General features: G+C 46.2%; 1 protein-coding gene across 3 annotated transcripts in view; it reads left to right on the forward strand.

Moving 5' to 3' along the window:
• Nucleotides 1-15357: 15357 nt before the first annotated feature.
• The window catches only part of CNNM4 (cyclin and CBS domain divalent metal cation transport mediator 4), a 35717-nt gene continuing 29506 nt past the window's right edge, over nt 15358-21568 (forward strand). The window contains exon 1 of one of the 3 annotated variants that reach the window (XM_090281839.1): nt 15358-16824. In XM_090281839.1, coding sequence (XP_090137965.1) covers nt 15423-16824 — 1402 coding nt within the window. In that variant the 5' untranslated portion in view covers nt 15358-15422. The remainder of the gene's footprint in view (nt 16825-21568) is intronic. The other 2 variants (XM_090281838.1, XM_090281840.1) reach the window with 2 other exon arrangements.

The following is a 21568-nucleotide window of genomic DNA, read 5'->3' on the forward strand; positions in this document are numbered from 1 at the left end:
GCCCATGGAACCATCTGCCCTGCGTCCCATTGGTTCTTGTCGATTCCCCGCCGCCGCAGGTGAGCATCTCACCGATTGGCTGGTTTAGTATCAGTTGCCTTGCCAACCCAGGAAAGGAGCGTAGACAAGAGCCTGGATTCCCTTATTTGTTTTGTCCTGAGCTCCGCTAGACCTACTGGTGTATGTAGTGATTTTTATTTTGCCTCTGCAATATAAAAGAAAGTTAAAGAGATAAAATGTTTCTTCTGTGATCTAGACTAAATTTAAAGAGATAAAAATGTTTCTTCCTGTCCCACACAAACGTTCTAACCTCTCTGCCATAGTACCTTCCTGACTGTGGAACTATCAGGAGGATATAGAACTGAAAGGAGAAACCGAGAAATTACACAATTGAAGTAGCTAGAAAATTGTCGGGAAAATTAGCAAATTTATAAAAGACTTGAACAGCACTATCAAGCAACTTGATCTGATGACATTCATTGAAACTTCAACTAACAACAGCAGAAGACACATTCTCTTTAAATGCAAAAGAAACTTTTGCCAAGACAGTGTCAAAAAAACAGCAACACTCCCCCCCACACACACAACCTTCATAAATTAAAAAGAATTGAAAGCACGTAAATGATGTTCTAGTGTGACAGAATTTGACTAGAAATCAACAGAAATATTTTGGAGGAATTCCAAATATTAGGAAATCGAACAACTCACTTTTAAATGACCCAGAGGGAGTAGGAGTTACTAGAGGACTTAAGCAGGTCCTCTAAGAAATGGAACAGAGTAATTAACCCGTTACCTGGGTAAGCACAATAATACAACCAGTTCCCAAAGCCAAAAAAAGTAACAGTCATCCCAGCTTCTCCATTTCCTCACCAATTCCATGATGCAACCAATAATGAATCAAGTCTTGATGACTTTATTCCTGTTTTGCAAAGCCATCACATCCTGTCCATCCTATAATTTCTCTGGAACCACAACATGTGTCCCTAGTATCGTCCTGGCCACCATCATTCACATAGCTACCCAACTGATTTAAATTATGTACCATGCCATTTCCTGAGTGTTAAGGCTGAATAAGTCAAAATTAACAAAGCTCTTGGAGTAGTGCCTGGCATGTAGTAAGAACTATATCATCATCATCATTATTATTAACAGAGCCCTTTTTGGCTGACTATCAACTGTGGGGGAAGAGATTGAGGCCCCTTATCCTGACACACAAAGCCCTTTGCCATTGGCCCTGGACCTCCTCTGGCTTTATTGCCACAGCTCCTTCCCTTCACCTATATGCTTCAACTTCACTTCTTCCCTCTCCTTTTCCCCAGTCCATTCCTACTGGAGGCCTTCCTTGACTCCTCCAGGCAAATACCCTACTCTGAGCAGTCAATGTGCCCAAGCACATTTCTTACAGAGCATTTGCAAGACCCTTGTCTCTATGTTCCCAACAGAATTAACCAAAGTTGACTCTTTCTTTCCTGAGCATAAATATATTTAATAAGAGAAACATGAATGAAAGCCTGTTTTACAGAGAATCAACTTTTTAAAATTAAAGCTGTCACAGTCATTGATCACATTGCTTGGTGATAAGACATAAGGTATTGCAATGAATCCATTCATTGTCACACCCTTGCTTTAAAACCATTCATGGCTCCCAATTACCATTGGATAAAATCCAGATTCCTTAGTGTAGCATTCAAGGCCCTTCACAACCTGGCTTAAATCAATCTGTACACATGTCTATTGCAGTATGTCACCCTAAATTATGTAGCTCAATTAGCAAGTTATGCATTTGTCTCCCAGCAAGGCTGGGAGCTCCTGGAGCACAGGAAGCAGATCTTACTCATTTCCTATCTTAGGTCCACCCACTTGCCCCTCTCCCTAACCCATCACCCAGCACATAGTAGGGGTTCTAATTATTTTGAGTAAAGTTATTTCCATTGTATTTCTATGTCAGCTGGAATTTTTTATTGTGGTAAAATATCTATTATTTTAAATTTACCATTTTAAGTATACAGTTCAGAGGCATTAGTGCATTCATACTGTAATACAACTTTTCAGCTGGATTTTTGATAGATTATCTCAGCAAATCTCTCATTGTAAAATTCATTATGATGAAGAAAGGGGGAACAAAGGAGAGCATGTGAAAGACAAAATGCACAGGACAATACATTCAATGATTTTGTTCAGACTCTTGCAATAGGGAGAAGCTCATTAATGAGGAACATAAGGAAGAAAAGGAAGGTGGCCTGGTATGGAGGCAGGTCAACAACAGAGTCATTGTAAGGAATGGAGAGGGTCTTATCTGAGTCATTGAGGAAAAGTAGAAGTGGGGCTTATCTTGGAATAATCTTTTAAGGTCAGCTATTTCTCAGAATTCAAAATGGGTCTGTGGGGGGGCACAAATGGATGGGGGGATTTCCTGACTTTAGCTGCTTTCCAGAGCTATGGGTTTCAAATAAAGCTCAACACTCTCAAGGTGTTGAAGTGAGGTCGAGGGAAAGAGAAAAAGGATCCACGCCCCCACCAACACTGCTCTACACACACCTAGAGGCACTTCTGAAAGCCCAGTCAGGTCTTGATCTGCCATCCTTTCAGCTGGTTAATATCCCTCTTTTTCTCTATGGAATCATCTCCCATGATGCAGGACTGCTCACCTCCAGGGTACAGGGTATTCATATACATTGTGAGTTGTGCATTCCAGCAGTTCTGTTTGCTTCCTCTACTTCCCTGTCTTCAAAACCTAACTGGTATTTTTACTTAGCAGCATCTTGAAGCCTGATGCCTACCCCACCCCCCATGACAGAGGCTCAAGGGCAGCTTCTTGACCCCATCCTTTCCTCTCCTTCACACTTTTCACTTTTAAACCATGTCATTCCACTTAAATCCACCCCCGTCCCAAGCCTAGGATCCAAAGCAGAGCCTAGCAGTAGCCCTCCCAAAGCCAGGTAGATCATTCCTCTCTCCTCAGGGATCCAGGTTGGACCTTGAGGTTAGGCTCATCTTCATTATTAAAGTTGAAGCTAATGCAACCCCACCCTTCAGTTCTCTGAGCAGACTCTGGAGCATAGAAGGGGACAGTAGCTCTACCACTGACTAGCTACTTTGCAGGGGTGACTTACAAATTCTGGCCTCCAAAAAAAACCACAGTTAAATAGCCTGGAATGCTTTTGGCATGGCCAGATGCCCGGTTCCCACTCCCAGACACCTGATTCATAGGTCTGGGGTAGGGCCCAGGGGTTTAGTTTCAAAAGACTCCCCCCAAAGTATCTGATAAGCAGCAAATCTCATTTCAACATCACAATGTCTTGGTGTGGTGGCATTTGTACTCAGTTTAGAGAGTGAATTTCAAACAAGGTACAGTACCTGAATTGAGAGGTAAGATAACATTTAGAAATTTGCTTTAAAATAGTCTAGAGGAAAATTGTGTGCATGTTGAGGGGAAGATAGGATAAATGAAAAAAAAAAAAAAAACAGCAGGTTGTTGATCAATGTTGAGGCTAAGTTATGGGTACATGGGGAGTCCCTCTTGCTCTCTGTATGTTTGAGAGTTGCCATAATAAAAAAAACTTTTTTAAATCTCCCTGGGAGATGATTAGAAAATATGCTGGGCATGCATTTGTGGTGTTTTCTAAATTTCCTCCAAGGAATAAAAACTATAATTAACTATAATCTAGTGAAGTTCTTTGTGACCCATCTAATATAGTTGTCATAACTAAAAAGAGAAGAGTCTGCAATCTAGAAGAACAGTCAGGGGATGAAAATATGTCAGAGCATGTCAATTCTGTCCAGGGAACAAAGTATTTCTAAGTGTCCTGTGTTTATTCCAATCAAGCCTACTTGCCTAACACATTAGTAAGAACTTCCCACTTAACATTCTCGCTCTCTTAGCAGTTTAATTTCTCAGTATATTGAGGAATTAGTAGTAGTATATTGTTTAATTGATAATATTGGTATATTGATTAAGAAATTAGCATTTGAATTTATCACTTAGTTACTTGTTTAGTCAGTGTGACTTATTCTCCCCAATCTGTTTACCTTTCAGTGAGTTGATAAAAATCAATGTCCTGAGGAACAGATCTCAGATCTGTGGTGGCTCCATGAAGTAGCAGAAGTCCCCCAAATTAGGGACTGCCTCTAAGAATCCAGATGCCTGCTTGTCACAGAATGAGGGCATAAAGTTCACCAAGGATTGTAGAATAGGTGGGCAAGAGTGAGAAGAATTCTGGCATATTTGAGTTGGAATAGAAACATCTACCCTTTTAAGATCCGGCTCCACTGTATGACCTTGGGCACATTGCATAATCTCTCTGAGTCTCAAATGCCTTCTCTGTAAATTGGGAGTGATGACACCTACCACACCTGATTGTTGAGAGCCATTATGTGAAAGATTGTACAAGGAATGCACAGGCACATTGTAGATTCCAGAGAGGTGTATCCAAATTACTATTATTTGTAAAGCTTTGTTAAGGCTTGCCTGCTTGTGTTCTGAAATGTGTTTGGGAAAGTGGGTTTAGTCCCTTTAGAAAAAAAGTATATGTGTCAGAAGTAGGTTTATAAATGAAGTAGAAACCACTGGCTCACTTGAGGAATCTGGGGTATAGAGTGGAAGTATATAACATGCAAATCCTATAACTGGGGTTTATAATTAGAAATATGATAAGCTATAGTTTCAAAGATCAAACAGCCAAGAAAAGGCTTTGGGCCCTCATTGGTGTGGCTCAGTTGGTTGGAGCATCATCCGATAACCGAAGGGTTGCAGGTTTGATTCTGGCAGGGCACATACTTAGGTTGTGGGTTTGATTCCTGGTCCAGGCACACATGGGAGGCAACCAATCAATGCTTCTCTCTCTCTCTCTCTCTCTCTCTCTCTCTCTCTCTCTCTCTCTCTCTCTCTCTCTCTAAAAAGCAATGAAAAGATGTTCTCGGGTGAGGAAGGAAAAAAAAAGGCTTTGGTGATTATAATTTTCCTCACTTGCCTTCTGCCTGTGGAAGATGAGCAGGTGAAAAAGACCTGAGCTCTCTGGGATCTGGGTTGGTGAAGAAATGCATGGGTACAGCTATGGCAGAAGCCAAGGGACAGGGTGGATGAGGTTGGAAGTTCCAATTCTGGCAGCAGGCGGAGTTCATCACCACATGGCAGGCTCTTCAGGACATGGGGTCTATGGAAGTCACCCTGGGGCTCTCAAGTTTACCTGACCCAAAGTCCTGAGCCAGTGGGATGACAGCTACTTCCAAAAGGCAGATTGAGGGTTGTTGACTCTGAGGGGAAACCAAGAAGTAAAGGTTAGATTAAACATTAATGGATAAAAACTGAAGATTAATGTATAAGGAGCCTAATTACAAAAATGTGGTTGTATTTCTTTAAACAACTAGACCATGCATGGCTGTTTGTAATAAAGATTTCTATTTTCTATCATGAAGAGTTGTACAATGTCTCAACATTTCTCAATGAAAATGACAGCTTGGAATTCATTGGACATAGACAGGTTTGGGTTCAATTCTTGGCTCTGTTGACCTTGCCTAGTTGTTTGACCTTGGGAAAGTTATTTAGCCCCTTTAGGACCCAGTTTTTCTACCTTTAAAAGAGGAATTATAATAATACCTACCTGACAAAATTGGTATAAATATTGAGTTGGCCAAAACGTTTGTGTGTTTTTTTTCTGTAAAATAAAAGACACATTTTTCATTTTCAGCAATAACTGTTGATTTGGATACTTTAGGATGTTGACTCTCTCCCATGTGGTATAATGTTGATTGTTCCCAATTAATGTCTTGATTTGATTGCTCTCGACCTCAACCAGTTTACACAACCATGGAGCATCATCCAGCGAGCAATCTCCAGCACAAAACTTCACAAACCACTTTTGACACATTGGATCAATCACTGCACCATCTACCATACACTGCACAAATCTTATTTTTGCATTTCAGTTGTGTTCTCACCTTTCTTGAAATAATAAGGCATAATATGCCAAAAATGTTGCTTATTTTCTTCTATTTTCAATATTATAATGGCTACACAGTTCACCAATTCTGATAAGTTCTTTTAAATGCACGCTGATATGACAGCTGTCATAATAGAATCTAACAAAATTGTTTTGAACGAAGTTAAAGACAAATAGGGGCTACTAAAGCCATCCTACAGAAAAAACAACAACAAACTTTTTGGCCAACCCAATATTTAAAGAAGGAAAGAAATAGAAGACACAGTGCCTGGCACATATCACTTAATAAATGTGAGGTATTTTTATTGTTATTTGTGTCTTCACATCTGGATTACAAAGAACTTATTAACTAGACTGTCCCCAACCCCATTTATCCAACATACTGCCAACAATTAACCGTCTGAATTTTTAGTTTCCTTCATATCACTTTTGTCCCTCTTTACTTAAATTAGAACTAAACTCCAATATAAAAAAGAAACAAAACAGGCAAAATAAACAAACTCATAGATACGGACAATGGAATGGCAGTTACCAGAGGGCAAGGGTGGGGTGGGGTGGGGGAAGGATGAAGAGGGTAAGGGGGCCGAATAATCTGGTGACAGGAGAAAACTAGATTCCAGGTGGTGGGCACACAATGGAGTATACAGATGTCATATTACAAAGTTGTACACATGAAATTTATATAATGTTACTAACCAATGTTACTACAATAAATTTAATTAAAAATAATAAAATCAGTTAAACATTTTTGCATATTTATAAAAAGACCAAACCAGTTTGTAGGCCAATGTCATGACTTTGGCTGTTACTTTAAAAGAAACTGAGGGTCTCTGGATGGTTTGATCAGAGGAAGTTTATAATCTAACTTATGTTTGTAAAGTATCACTCTGGCTGCTGCCTTGAGAGCAGACTGTAGGAGGGGAAGGGCAGAAGCAAGGAGACCAGGTGTATTGGTAATCCAAGTGAGAAAGGTGTGGGGTGGATGGTAGAAGTGGAGAAGGGTAGCTGGATTTTAGTTGTGTTTTCAAGGTGCAGCCAACAGGATTTGCTGAAGGGTCAGACAGCAGAATTACAGAAAAAGAAGAATAAAGAATGATTTGAAGATTATGGCCGCAGCAACTGGAAAGATGGAATTGTCATATAATGACAGAAGGGAAGTATGAGCAATATGTGTTTTAGAGAAAAAAATCAATACTTTAATTTTGGTAATATAATTTTTTAAATTTCTAACCAGAGGACATTTTTTTCATTGCTTTCTAGAGAGAGAGGAAGGGACGGGGAGAGAGAGAGGGAGAGAAAAAGGGGGTGGAGAAGCATACATGTGAGAGAGAAACATTGATTAGTTGCCTCCCACATGCACCCCAACTGGGGATCAAACCTGTAACCTAGGCATGTGCCCTGACCAGGAATCAAAACCACAACTTTTTGGTGTACAGGACGATGCTCCAATCCACTGAGCCACACTGGCCAGGGCTAGTGATTTAATTTTCATTTATGTGTCTATTGGACATCTAAGCGGAGAACACGCCCTCTGACTCCAACCATCACTACAGTAAGATCAAATTCCCAATCTTTAAAAGAAACAGTTGGAGGTCTGCATGAGGAAACTTCATCATCTGATCAGTAGAGAGGATTTTCCCTCACCTCCTAAAATAACCAGCTCCAAATGGACCCCTGTGATCTATGCCACCTACTATTTGTGCTCTTGTAGAGTGTCCTCTCACAGTGTATCAGTTTGGGTCCAATATGACCGATAGAATATGGAAAACATAGTAGTATGTTATCTCTAAGGCTAGGTCGTAAAAGACATATGGTTTTCATCTTGGTCTTTCTTGGATCACTTACTCTGGGGAAACCAGCTACCATATTGTGAGTAGCCTTATGGACAGGTCCACATAACAGAGAACTGAAGCTTCCTGCCAACAGCCATGTGAATGAGTTTGGAAGTGGATCTTCCAACTCCAGTCAACCCTTCAGATGATTGCAGCCCTAGCCAACACCTTGACTTCAAATCATGAAAAACTCTGAGCTGGAACCACCAGCCAAACTGCTTCCTAATTCCTGACCCACAGAAAATATGACATAATAAAGGTTTATTATTTTAAGCCAGTAAGTTATGGGGGTAATTTGTTATGCAGTAATAAGTAACTAACATACCATTCAGAGTCAAGTGGAGGAGGTGCTCTAAGAACATTTGGGGGCTCCAGTAAAAAGAGACTGGCACGTAATATCAAAATTAAACCTCTGTGCAGGTAGCCAAATTGCTGGCTTGTCCATGACTCCTAGAGCAAAAGGAGAAGAGAACTGGAGAGAGAGACCTGGGGCAGAGAGAGGGGTCAGTAGTCAAATGGTCTATACTGAAAGCACTGGATGGACTCATCCAAAAGAGGCTACCTGGCAGGCCAAAGTTACCCCACCAGCACAAACCTGGGGGTAAGGAGTCCCAACAGGGGCTGAGCTGAACTTCCCACTACGAGAAACCAATAACTGGACAAAAGCTACACTCAGTCAAGCAGCCAAAACCAAAAAAGGGGAGAAGGGCGGTTCAAACTATGGGAGAGTAAGTAAAGAGAAATTATGCTTCTTTCCTTCTTGCCCCTGTCAGGCCTAAAAAAGGAAGAGGGAGTTGTCCCAGGACCGGCACATGACTCCCTTCATTGGACATCAGACACATGCGCACGCACAAACACCTCGCCCTCCATCCCCTCAACTGGCTGCACAGATTGGAGGATTGAAGGGCTGACCAAAGCCCTTCCCTGCTCCAAATCCCTGGAGCAGATACTGGACTCCAAGCCTGAATGATAGGAAAAGGGGTGCAGATGATGTAAATCAGAAACAAGATGGTAATTTTTCATGAACCTAACTGGATTTTTAACACAAAAAGTCACACTACAGCTGGGGGGATCCAGCCAAACCTTCAAGGAAGAAAAAAGGGAATGGACAGAAACTGGATAAAGGCCTTGATTAGAAAAGAAATAAAACAATGTCATGTTAAGGCCCCTCAAGTTAAGATTCCTTAATCAACCAACTGTAATTCCATGCCTGAAACTCTAGCCCTCTGAGGTGCAGTACGGTGCAGGGGTTAAGAAGGTCTGGAGTCCAGGCAGTTTGAACAGTATCGAAATCCACTCTTGTATGATCCCAAGGAGGTTTCTTCAGCTTTCCAAATCCCTCTTTCCTCATCTACAGAAGGAGATGATACTGGTATCCTCTCTTGCAGGGCAAGTGCTGCAGTCAGCAGGGAGAGGGGACAGAGTAGCAGGCAGCATGAGGCTTCTATACTCTTTCAGGAGCCTTCACCCTATATAAAAGCCCAGGCCAGACTCCTGATTGACCCTTCTTGGTTTCCTGCCTACCTTCAGTCAGTTGTGGCCTGGGGTGCTTTTATCTAGCCAGGCCTGGTCAGTTGCCCATCCCCTCTAGAAGCCATGGAAGTAGAGATGGGACAGGTTCTCAGAGGGAAGGAAGGTACAGTTCTCAGAAGAAGTGGACAGAAAGTGAGACAGATCAGAACAGATACTGACATCTGAGTTTACTGACCTTGCCTTTACCTTCCTCCTGTGGTTGCCCAGGAAGAATTATACATCAAAGAATTTAAATTAGGATAGAGCCTGATCCTCTGATCTGGTGCCCTCATGTTAAAGAGATAGGCCTGAGGCCTAGCAAGGTGAACTAGTTGCTGGATTCTCTCCAGGGATTTGGTGCCTTGGGAAATGTTGGGGCAAACTTGCAGAAATCTCAATACTGGGGAAAGAGGATCTCAAAGGTTGTCTCCCTTTCTGGGTAGGTCTGGGAGATAAATATGGTCCAGGAATCAGGAATTTGCCTAATTTCTGACCTGGGGTGATTTATCACCTCATGTCGATTAGGCCCAGCTGTCCTCCCAGGCGTCCTTCAAAGGCAATTCCAGTGGATGCCACAAGCCATGAATGAGACCAGCATTTTTCAAATTGTGGATCAGTCAAGAAATTAATGTAGTTGGGTCAAGATCAGATTATTTGCTATTGTATTTTTTAAAATTTTTATATAATGATTTTAAAGAGAGAGAGGAAGAGGGAGAGGTGGGAGGGGAGAGACATAGATTTGTTGTTCACTTATTTATGCATTCATTGGTTGTTTCTTGTATACAGCCTGACTGGGAGACCCACAGCATTGATGTACCAAGACAATGCTCTAAACAACTGAGCTACTTGGCCAGGGTCAGATTTTTTTTTTTTTTTAAATAAATAGGATAGAACAGAATTATATCAACATGTAAATATAGTCCCATGAAAGAGTTTTCTCAGTTGTAATTTTACATATAAAACTACTGGTTAAATGGTTCCTCCTCATTTCCCACCCCTGGCCCCCAACAGTATTATTCCTACCTGCTTTTTTAAGGGAAATCCAATTCATGCCACAAATGCAGATGGAATGCTGAGCTCTGATACAGAGATGCCTAGGTCACAGGTTTGGCCTTGAGGGACTTTCAACCCAGTGGGGAGTGGCCTCCAGTCCAGAGCATTGAAGAGAAGAAAATGAAGAGGGAGATGGTAGAATTGGGGGTTAGGGAACCTTCTATTTTCTACTTTATACATTTTGTGGTTTTTGGATTTATTGTAATGAATATGTATAACTGAGAAAAATTAAAAAACCCAGTAAAAATATTATATAAAAATACACAAATGAAAAAAATGAATGAAATGTTCATATGAAAGTCTGGCCCTGGAGAAGGAAAAGAAGCCAACATTTAAACAGTAGCTTTCAGACATGGGCTCATTTAGTCTTTCAATACAGCTAGTAGGGTCTATCTCTTTTTAAAATATCTTATTCATTTATTCTAGAGAGAGGGGAAGGTAAGGAGAGAGGGAGAGAAACATCAATCAGTCACTTCTTGCATACCCCCAACCAAGGACCAGGCCTACAACCCAGGCATGTGTCCTGACCAGGAACCAAACTGGTGATCCTTTGCCTTGCAGGATGATGCCCAACCAATTGAGCCATAGCTAGAAGGGTCTCTTGATCCTTATCTTAAAAATGGAGGAATGTGAAACCCTAAGGAGTGAAGCGTGTTATTCCAATTCACCAGCTGGTAAGGAACGGAGTCCATGACATTTCTGCTATAGCATTTCTCCATTAGCCAACTAAGAAAAAGGGTCAGAAACTAGAGACACTGACTCCAAGAACTTTGTTCTTAAGCCTCTGTAAATACTAAGTGTTCGTGATCCGGAAATAAAGTGTGTGTGTGTGTGGGGGGGGGGTCCTTTGTATTTTGGGAGCCAGAAGGAAAAGCTTGCTAGTGTAGCAAGCCTTGGGGATGGAGGATGCTGCAGTACCCAGGGGAGGAAGAAAGCAGAAAGGAGATACAGCAAGCAGAGTCCTGGGCCTGGGTGTGAGCATGGAGGGGTGGTCAGACCTCATTCTTCTTGGGACTCCTCACAGGGACTTTGGTACCAACAGGGGCTTCCCAGCAGGCCTTGCTTTCCACAGCCATCAGGCTTCTCTCTCTCTCACTTGCCAGCCTTTGCAGCCTGAGGCTCTTGCTGCCATGAAAGCCCTCCCGACTCATCCCACCAGCTCTACCACACCCCAGCCTCCCTTCTTCCTCCATCATCCTCTACTAATTTTCTCCCTCTGCAGGAAAAGGAAGAGAAAGAACAACACTGGGGCTGGAGTTGGATAGAGAGACACATTGGAGCTAAGGGAATTTGATTGCCCTCTTAAAAATCTCAGCTGCATCATTTCCATCATCATCATGGTTATTGATCATATTTATTGGGCTCCTACCAGAGCCAGGCATCGTCTCATCAAGCCTCAGGAATGTCTCAGAGTCTCAGGTCACACAGGCAATCCACGGCCAAGCCAAAACCCCAGTGTGACTCCAGAGCTGTGCCTAAACCCCCATGGTGGGGCATCCTGCCTCCCGTGGTCCTGTCCCAAAGGAGAAAAACTTGTCCTGTGGCCATAGAAGTCTTGAAGTCTGCCCAGTTAATACAAACGCTTCCTCCCCTTGCTGCTCTGGCATCCTTTTTTGGGCCTGGACCTGCTGACGGGATGTTTTAACTCTCGCTCAGTGAAGTGTCTGCATCAGGTAGAAATTGTGGCACTGGGTCTTCATGCTCCCACTTGCTGGGATAACCAGAGTTGGCACCATCTAAGCTGACCCCAAGCTTGCTCTGTGGAGGGATGACTGTTCCTCCCAAGGCAATTTAATGGCTTGCATATATCCTGCAAATGCTCAGGTTCATTGTAGATTACAGATGGCTGTGCACAGGCCACTGCATGTAGTGACAGTGGCCTGTGTCTTACCCTGAGAGGTGTCTCCTTTCTCCCATCCAGGCTCTGGGACCCCAGGGCCCACAGTGTCCCCTGGGGGGCTCTGCCGGGGCTCTGAGATCCGACAGCAGACAGGCAGTTTCGCTGCCAGCAGTTTCCCATCTTGGAGACCCAGCTGTTGAAGAGGGCGAAGAATCCAGGCTGGAAGGACCCCATCCCAGGGAGTGAGGCAGGAGATCACAGGTACTAGGTCAGCACCTGTTCACCATCAGAACCTCTGTGTCAGCACAACACTAGGCACAGAAGAAGGGGTGTTGGACCTTCAAGACTATCTGCACAGGACCAGGAGGAGTGGGCTCAACCACAAAGGTGTAGACCTGCTGCCATGGGGCCTAAACACAGAGAATCTGGCAAATGCAAGGATCATATGAATGGAGTGCTTGGAGGTGCTCAGGGGTCAAGTATCGCAATCCCTTTGAGAAAGGCTCCCAGACTGCTTACTTACAAATGGAGGCAAGTCAGGTGAGTAAGGGCTCCCACCTGGAGGCAGAGAAACAGGTCTGCCTCCAGAGGAGAGAGGCTTCTTACTCGCTGGTTACATTCTGCCACTTTTACAGCATGGTTCACAGGAGTCACACTTGCTTCCAGGTTTCCTGACTCTTCCTTTTAATAGAACTCCATCTCCATGTTGTCCCCACCATTCTATGGGGGAGATTTTTCAACTCTGCAGATATGGAAAGGTTAAATGATTTAACCAGGAACCCAAGCCTGTCAGTAAATGCATCTAGACTACATTCTGGTCCTCCAATATCTCCTGTGACTCTTTCTGCTTCATACTGCATTTATCTTTTACCAAGGGAGTCTTGTGTCCTCTGCTAGATCAAAGGGCCTGGGTGGGGGGCAAAGAGAAATCTCATTTCTTTACTTCATTGGTTCTGCCCTATTCATTAATCACAGACATGAATATAATCGTGCATTTAAATGGACTTTAGCCAAGCCTGATATTTCCTACCAGACCCTCACTGCTGAGGTATCTCAAAAGTTTTTTTTCCTTCCCTTTGTTGGTGTCTGTCACTGGACTCAGTGCATATGTACAGAGCTTCCAATACAGACAGTCTGAAAAAGGAAAAATAAAAATAGCCCATTTGTCCATAATAGAAAAGTGCCTGGCGGAGAGCACTAGTCCTAAAGTCATCTGGAAAGAGATAAGGCGGGGTGGGCGGAAGCTTTCCTGAGAGCTGGGCTTGCTCCGAGGCAAGCCCATGCAGGTAGCTCCTCCTGCTTGGGGAAGATGGAAGGAACAGTAGGTCAAAGATCCTGCTTTCTGCTTTTTTTCTCTCTTGGCCAGTGCCCATCTCGAGGCTCCTGTTCCCTGAAAACCTGGCACTCACTGTGGAATATAAAGTGAGGCACCTACCTGCAAGGGACTACTTCAAGCTGGCTGGGTATGTAGACCGTCTGCCCCTGATAATAGCAAATAATTGAATCAGGCCTCTGTTACCACGCCTCCTCCCATGGCCCTGAATGATTGTTTAGACTCTTTCAGGCTGGTATTGATTGTTGCTTTTATTGGCAGATAGTATACCAAAATAAAAATAAACACAAGGGTTTGTGCAGACGCAGAGGAAAGTGGATTCTGTGTCTCCAGGGCTGGGAAAAACTTGCTCTGAGACCCAGTGGTCAAATTGGCACCTGATCCTCCCCCTCAGAGCACCTCTGCAATTATTATAAGAATGTTTGTCTGTCTCCTTTTCCCTAATAGGGCAGAAGCCACTCTCTTTCCCACAAACCCTGAATGCTTGGCGCTAGATTCATAGTTGCTGACTGACACCCAGGCAGGGCTGACCAGGAAGCAATCATTTAGGGCTATGGCTAGGGCTAGGCCTGGCACCGTCCCCCAGCTCCAGTTTCCACATGCAGCTGCCCCAGCTGACCAGTGACCACCCCAATTTGGGGTTAGGGGTTTGGTCCAGGAAGGGCAAACAACAACACCACTACACTGCCAAAAAACCTTCACAGAGATGTCCTGTGGCGTTCAGTGCCTAGGTTAGATGTTCCTACATCTTAGTGCAGCGATTCTGCGTTATCATCTTACCCTCATTTCAAAGATGTGGAAACGGGCTGAGAGACACTCCAGCTTGCCTTACTAAAGTTACACAAGCCTGATGTTCAGATTATGATTTGCAAGGACCCAGATTTGTGCCACCTCAAGTTCTTCATCTGTAATACGGAAATAATGACATCACCTCTTAGATAAGAATGTTATGTATGTGATTATTTATTTTTGCCTGTTTTCTGCTCTAATTGTAAGCTCCAGTGGAGGGACTTTGGCTTATTCATGCTATGTTGTCAGACTAAATGCCTGGCACATAGTAGGTGCCATAAATGGAAATGATGTAAATTAAGTCCAGGTCAGACGCTGGCCCTTCTATCTGCGGGTACATTCTATAGCTTTAGTTCCCGACCTCCCTTCCACCCTGGGGAAACCGCTGGCCAAAGGAACCCTGGGCTGGGGGAAAGAACTTCTGGCCTTATGGCAAGGTCGGCGAACCTCCAGGAGTACTGAGGCCAGAACAGTCTCTCCAAGGGTCAGGCAGCAAGGCCATGAACTTGCCAGCTTCTTTCAGGCTTAAGCCCCCAGGTTCCTCTTTCCTTTTTCCCTTGGCAGAGTACAGCGCGCTGCTGATCCCGAGGTTCCTGCAGAGAGGACCCCTGGCCAAGAGCCGAACACTTCTGGGTAAGGGGCAGGAAAGGCGGACGGAGCAGACGCCAGAACCGGCCAGGCGGCGGAAGAGAAAAGCGCAGGGAAGACATGAGGTCTGAGCGGAGGTGCCCGAGGCCGGCGGGGACGCGGACTGGACGTAAGCGGGCGGGGCGGAGGTAGGTGAGGCTCGAGGGACGTCAGAAGGGCGTATGGGGGCGGGGCGGAGGGCGGGACGGTGTCGACCGGCGGCTCCCGCGTTCTGTCTCCGCTCCACCTTAAGCGCCGGATCTCTTAAGCCCGGGCGAGGCAGTAGCGCGCCTAGGGGCGGGGCCTCTCATGCAAATGAGGGGTGTGAGCCGTAGGGGTGTGGGCCAGCGGGGCGTGGGCCGGCGGGGCGGGCGCTGACCTGACGTCAGGCCGGCCGCCCGGGCAGTTGGCTTGGCGGCGGCGGAGCGGCAGGATCGACGGCGCGAGCGGACAGCGCTGCGGGGCGCGGGGAGCGGAGGCTGCCGAGCCGGAGCAACATGGCGCCGGCGGGCGGGGGCGGGCGCCCAGGCAGCAGGGCAGCCCGAGGGCGCCTCCACCTGGTGGCGCTGGTGCTGCCGGTGCTGCTTTGGGCGCGGGGGGCCCGGGGCCAGGGAGACCCCCAGCGGAGCGCGATCCTAGGTATGCGGCTGGCGAGTTGCAACAAATCGTGTGGAGTAAACCAGGACGGCATCATCTTTGTGTCCGAGGGTAGCACGGTGAACCTGAGGCTGTACGGACACAGGCTGGGCTCCGTCTCCAGCAACCTGATCTCCTTTACTGAGGTGGACAACTCCGAGGCCCTCCACAACTCCACCCACTGCCCGGAGCTCACCAAGGATCTGGTCGTCCAGCAACTGGTCAACGTGAGCCGCGGGAACACATCCGGGATGCTGGTAGTGCTCACGAAGTTCCTTCGGAGGAGCGAGAACATGAAGCTGTACGCGCTGTGCACCAGGGCCGCCGTGGACGGGCCCTGGCAGAGGTGGACCGATAAGGACTCACTGCTCTTCATGATGGAGGAGGAGGGCAGGTTTCTGCCCCTCTGGCTGCACATACTTCTTGTTTTGGTGCTGTTAGTGCTGTCGGGCATCTTCTCTGGCCTCAACCTGGGACTAATGGCCCTGGACCCCATGGAGCTGCGCATTGTCCAGAACTGTGGCACCGAGAAGGAGAGGCGCTATGCTCGCAAGATCGAGCCCATTCGGCGCAAGGGCAACTACCTGCTCTGCTCCCTGCTACTGGGAAACGTGCTGGTCAACACCTCCCTCACCATCCTTCTGGACAACCTCATCGGATCCGGACTCATGGCCGTAGCCTCGTCCACCATCGGCATTGTCATCTTTGGGGAGATTGTACCTCAGGCCCTATGCTCCCGACATGGGCTGGCTGTGGGGGCCAACACAATCATTCTTACCAAATTTTTTATGCTACTTACCTTCCCCATCAGCTTTCCCATTAGCAAGCTCCTGGACTTTTTTCTGGGCCAGGAGATCCGCACTGTTTACAATCGTGAGAAGCTGATGGAGATGTTGAAGGTGACAGAGCCCTATAACGACCTCGTGAAAGAGGAACTAAACATGATCCAGGGTGCCTTGGAACTACGGACCAAAACCGTGGAGGACATTATGACTCAGCTCCACGACTGCTTCATGATCCGCAGCGATGCCATCCTGGACTTCAACACAATGTCTGAGATTATGGAGAGTGGCTATACCCGCATCCCTGTGTTTGAAGATGAGCAGTCCAATATCGTAGATATCCTCTATGTCAAAGACTTGGCCTTTGTGGACCCTGATGACTGCACCCCACTCAAGACCATCACCCGCTTCTACAACCACCCTGTACACTTTGTCTTCCATGACACCAAATTGGATGCCATGCTGGAGGAGTTCAAGAAAGGTAAGGCCTGAGCCGCTCTCCCAGCTAACTTTGGTCACACTCTGGCCAGTTTTACATCTGCCGATCATAGTGTTCCTTTAATGGGACTCTGTCCCTTTGCCCATGACTTTCTAGTCCTCTGAGGTGACTGGTATTTGGGGCAGCAAAAACAATTCTTAAGCATATGTTGTCTGCCAGGCCCTGTGCTTTGCTTCAGCTGAATTAAAGCTGAGTAAGACACTTGCCTACTTGGAGGATAGAGCAAGACCTCGGGGAACTATCAAAGCAGGACAGATGAAGGCAGATGATTTACGGAGGCCAGCACCAGGGTAAAAAGATTAGATCAGGGAGCATGCAAGCCTGATTGAGGTGGTATGGGGTGGGGGCTGGGGAACTGAGAAAACCTTCACAGGGGAGGGAGTGTTTGAGAAGAACCTTAAAAGGTGGAGAGACTTGGTACTTGAGATAGAGAACCCCAGGAGCAAAAAGGATACACTTGTAGCCCAGCAGGTGGTCCTGTTCTGGGAGGATATAGGCTCTGCGGCTGAGAGGTCAGTGGGGAAGAGACTGAGGCATTTGGGGCCTGCAGAAGAACCCGAAGGTCAGGATGGTAAGTTTGCTAGGAGCTGGGAGCTATGGAAGGTTTGTGTGCAGGGGAGTGACATCACTGGAGCTCCTAGCCCACAGAAGCCGATAGGGAGCTCAAAGCAGTGCCAAGTAATGTTTTTGGCTCTTCAGCAGAAGCAAGCAGATTAAGTTTTGGTTATTGTTCTGCCTTTCCCAGGCGTCAAACAAGGTTCTCTCCTGCGGTCTGCTGGAATCTTCAGCTGGCCTTGCATTCCCTGTGTTTTTTTCTCACATGGGTTCTTCACCTGTTCTCAGGTTGTCAGAAGCACTTGGAGGGTTTACTCACCAGCCTCGAAGCTCAGGGCACACATCCCTTTCCTTCCAACAAACTTTCCTCCCACCTCTGCCACTCCAAGCCCTCAGAGTGGCAGTAAACAAGCCAATTATGGAATAAAACCCTCCTAGGCCACAGGGATGAGGAGGTAGAAAGGGAAGCTTTCTGTGAAGGAATGGAGCAGGGGAGGAGCTCATCCTACACCCAGGATTTTGCTTGTTTCCCATAGACAGGGCTCCTGCTGGCTAAGCCTCCCAGGCCACCTAGGGCCAGGAGCAACTTCTGAATCCTAGCTGAGAGCAAGCCCCAAACCCTTGTCAGTTGTTTCTGGAACAGAGTACAGGGTAGCCTAGAACTGGCTGGGTAGGTGGGATAGGGAAGAGCTGGCCTGGCCAGGTTTGGTCTGAAAAGATGCTTGGGTCACTGCCAAGGTGGGGGATTGATACCCTGTCTCTTCCAGTTTGACAGACTGCATCTCAGCACCAGAGCTAAGGAGGATTTGAGTAATGTAAGCCCTGCTGGAGACTGCATGGGGACTGGAGGGACAGAGGTGGCTAGTGCTGATGGTACTGCCTCCCCGGAGCTTTGCAGTGTAGACCCCGGAACCTGTTTCTCCCAGGTGCCCGAACCTGGGGCAAGAGAGCAGTGAGGCTCTGTGTTCCACTCCCACCCTACAGCCTCTGGGCCCCGAGGACTCCTCCTATGTCCTTGATCAGGAACCTAGTTAGAATTCAACAGGGCAGCTTGCTCCTGAACACCCCTATGGTCTTTGGGATTGTTGCTGGTGACCCACCCAATAATCATATTTGAATCATTCAGCCCAGCTGTTGGTCCAGCTAGAATGATGGGCTTGGCCAGGCTTCTCAGCCCCTGATCAGTAGGGCTGAGCTCTCAGAGGGTGGGAGCTTCCTGAGTATTGGGAGGCAGCGCCATCTTTGGACTCTTGTAAAAAAGAAAAGAAAAGGCCACTTCATGAAGCTAGGAAAACAGAGATAGCATCTCTCAGGCTCAAGCTCTACCAAACTCCATATGCTGGCTCTCCTCAACAAGAGGAGGTGCCGATAATTCCTTGGGAACGCAGGCGCAGTCTACCCCATGCAGCACGAAGCCCTGAAGATATGGGTGTGACAGGATGGATGGTCACCCCAATGAACACACCCTGGGCTTCATGCTGTCACCTGCCAGTTTCTAGTCTTAACTCACTGCCATGCTGTTTCTTACCCCCCCTGCCCTCCCCCCACCCCACCCCAAGTATTTACTCTTCCAGATATTTCCATCTGGTATCTACCTTTTTAGTCTGAGGTCACCTAGGACATGACAAACCTAGTGTACACCTGCAACCTAAGAGATTTTCTTTACAAATCTGGTGTTTGGGAGGCTTCTTTCTTAGCTGAGAAAAACAAGTGAGCCAGCATTGTCAGTGCCATCAATATCAGAGCTGGGATGTCTGTGCTTCAGTGGACTTCAGCACCTCCACATTGGGTGAGGGCCCTGAGCTCTACCTGAGTCTTACAAGGTCATTTTGACTCCTTGCTCCTCAACATTATAAGCTCCTTTAGGGTAGGGATCTTACTGTATTAGTGTTTCTATCATTCAGTGCCTTAAGAGAGGAACAGTAAATGCTTGTTACACAAATGAATGAATGAATGAATGAATGTACAACAAATGAATGGATTACTGGCAGGTCCTACTGGCATTCTTGCTGTTCCTGGAATACACCATGATGTTCTCAGCCTGAGGCCTTTGCCCTGGCTGTTTCCTCAGCTGGAATGTTCTTCCCCAGATGCCTCACTCTCTTGCCCTCCCTAATGTCTGCTTCAGCTTCACCTTCTTGGTGAGGTCTTCCTGTTACCCTGTTCAAAATTGTAACCCCCATCCCACCCTGACCTTCCTGATCTCCCCACCCTGTGCTGATTTTTCTTTTTCTCATAGCACATATGACTAACAGCAGTGTAATATATGAATTTATCATGCTATTTATTGTCGTCTCCTCCCATTATAATGTAAGTTCCAAAGGGCAGGGTGCCCTGTTCTGCTTTCTGATGCATTCCTGGCCTCTGGAATGGTTCTAGACACAGAGGAGACCTCAATAAAAAGTCACTGAATGAATGAATGACCTGTCAGGTTTGAGAGAAAGTTATCTCCATTTCAGTAGTGTTAGGATTTTGTGGGGCTGATAAGGGATAAAGAAAAATGCATGCTTGACTTTTCCGGCTCCACCAAGAAAGACAGGAGGTGCTCCTGCAATGACATGTGTATTCATGGTTTGGGTCAGGGACTGAGGAGCACAGTTTGAGGTCCTGAGCGTGACACATGGTTCGCTTTCCCCATGCCTCAGTTTCTTTGTAAGTGGTCTTTGACCATCAGGAGTTTACATAGCTTCACACATTAATATTAATAAATCACGAGTATGCTCCTGCACACTGAGAGACAAGCATGGGGGCTGGGCTTCCCCTAGACAAAGGCAACAGGCTTCCAGCGGTTTCTGCCTCTCAACTCAAGGCAGTTTTCATTAGATATATATTGAACTCATACTGTGTGCCAAACACAGTGCTAGGTACTGAAGGACCTCAGGAGTAAGATCCTCTAGTTAATGAGAGCTGTTAGGGCACTGAGAAAAGCTGGTGCAATTTGAACTTTGTCCTTTCCACTTAAACCTCACCTAGAACTGTTTGCAGTACGGGGTGTTATGGTTGAATTTGTTTATAGCTGGAAATCTTAGAACAAAAGCTCCCTGGGCTATTCCTGGCCCAGCAGCATTTTTCCTGCCCGCAGATGCTCTCCCAGACCCTGATGAAAAGCATGAATGAACTCTCCACAAGGAGGTCCATGAGGTCAGGAGATCAAGTTCAACATTGAAGCCTACCTTCCAGCTTTCCACTCTGCCCCTCCTTCTGTGACATTCCTGCCCCTCCCAGGCACTTAGCTCCTTTTTAGTCATCCTATCTCTCCTCACCCACTTTATAACCGTCTAGCCCCTGTAAAGAGCTGTGTTTAAACTTCACCCAGCTCCGTCACTGACCCATGAAGTGACCTTGGGCCTATTAGGCTCCTCATAGAAAGTTCATGGGTTATATATTAGAGGGGAAAAACTAGAAATAATTTCATCAAAACTCCTCTCGTATATCTATGTATGCCACATCACATTTCCCCCACTTACTTTTATTCCTAAAACAACTTTATAAAGTCAAGAAAAAACACTGTGTTAGGAATCAGAGAGGACTCACACAGCCCTGTTCATAGAACTGCCAGAGAAACAGACATGTAGATGAAGTTTAGCTGTACACAGCTCAGGTAGGTTCAGTAGGGCCAAGGAAGGCCAGGCTTGCGAGTGCTTCTGAAGTCCAGACAACAGGACTCTGATCCTCACGGAGATATCAGGGCTGGCAAGTGGTTGTGAACAGCGGAGGTTTCTGGTTTGGGTTCAGGTTGATAGTGTTGTCATGTACTGGAGTATAAGTGGGGAGAGGAGGGAGCAGAGCCAGTTTGGTAAGGGTTGGGGGAGGGTATAGTGGTAAATAATAATGGTGTGACCCTTTATTGCCCAGCCTTGTGCACACAAGAGCTTCTCACACTTGACTGTGGACCTGAACTGCCTGGGCATTTTTGTTAAAATGCAGATTTCAACTCAGTGGGTCTGGGTGTGGCCTGAGAGACTGCATGTCTGACAAGTTCTCAGGTGATGCCTATACTGTTGGTTGTGGGCCCCACTGAACATCATGAATGTGCAGCCCATCTTGGCAGGTGTGCAGGGGAAAGTGCCCTTCTGGGGCTTGGTAGTGAGGCCAGGATGAGTTGAGGAGGTCTGGAATCGTCTGAGAGCAGGCCGAATGTGTGGAGAAGGCAGAAGCCTGGCCAGAGTGG

Source organism: Furipterus horrens, unplaced genomic scaffold, assembly GCF_987537825.1.
Source record: "Furipterus horrens unplaced genomic scaffold, mFurHor1.1.pri manual_scaffold_6, whole genome shotgun sequence".
NCBI classification, from domain to species: domain Eukaryota; kingdom Metazoa; phylum Chordata; class Mammalia; order Chiroptera; family Furipteridae; genus Furipterus; species Furipterus horrens.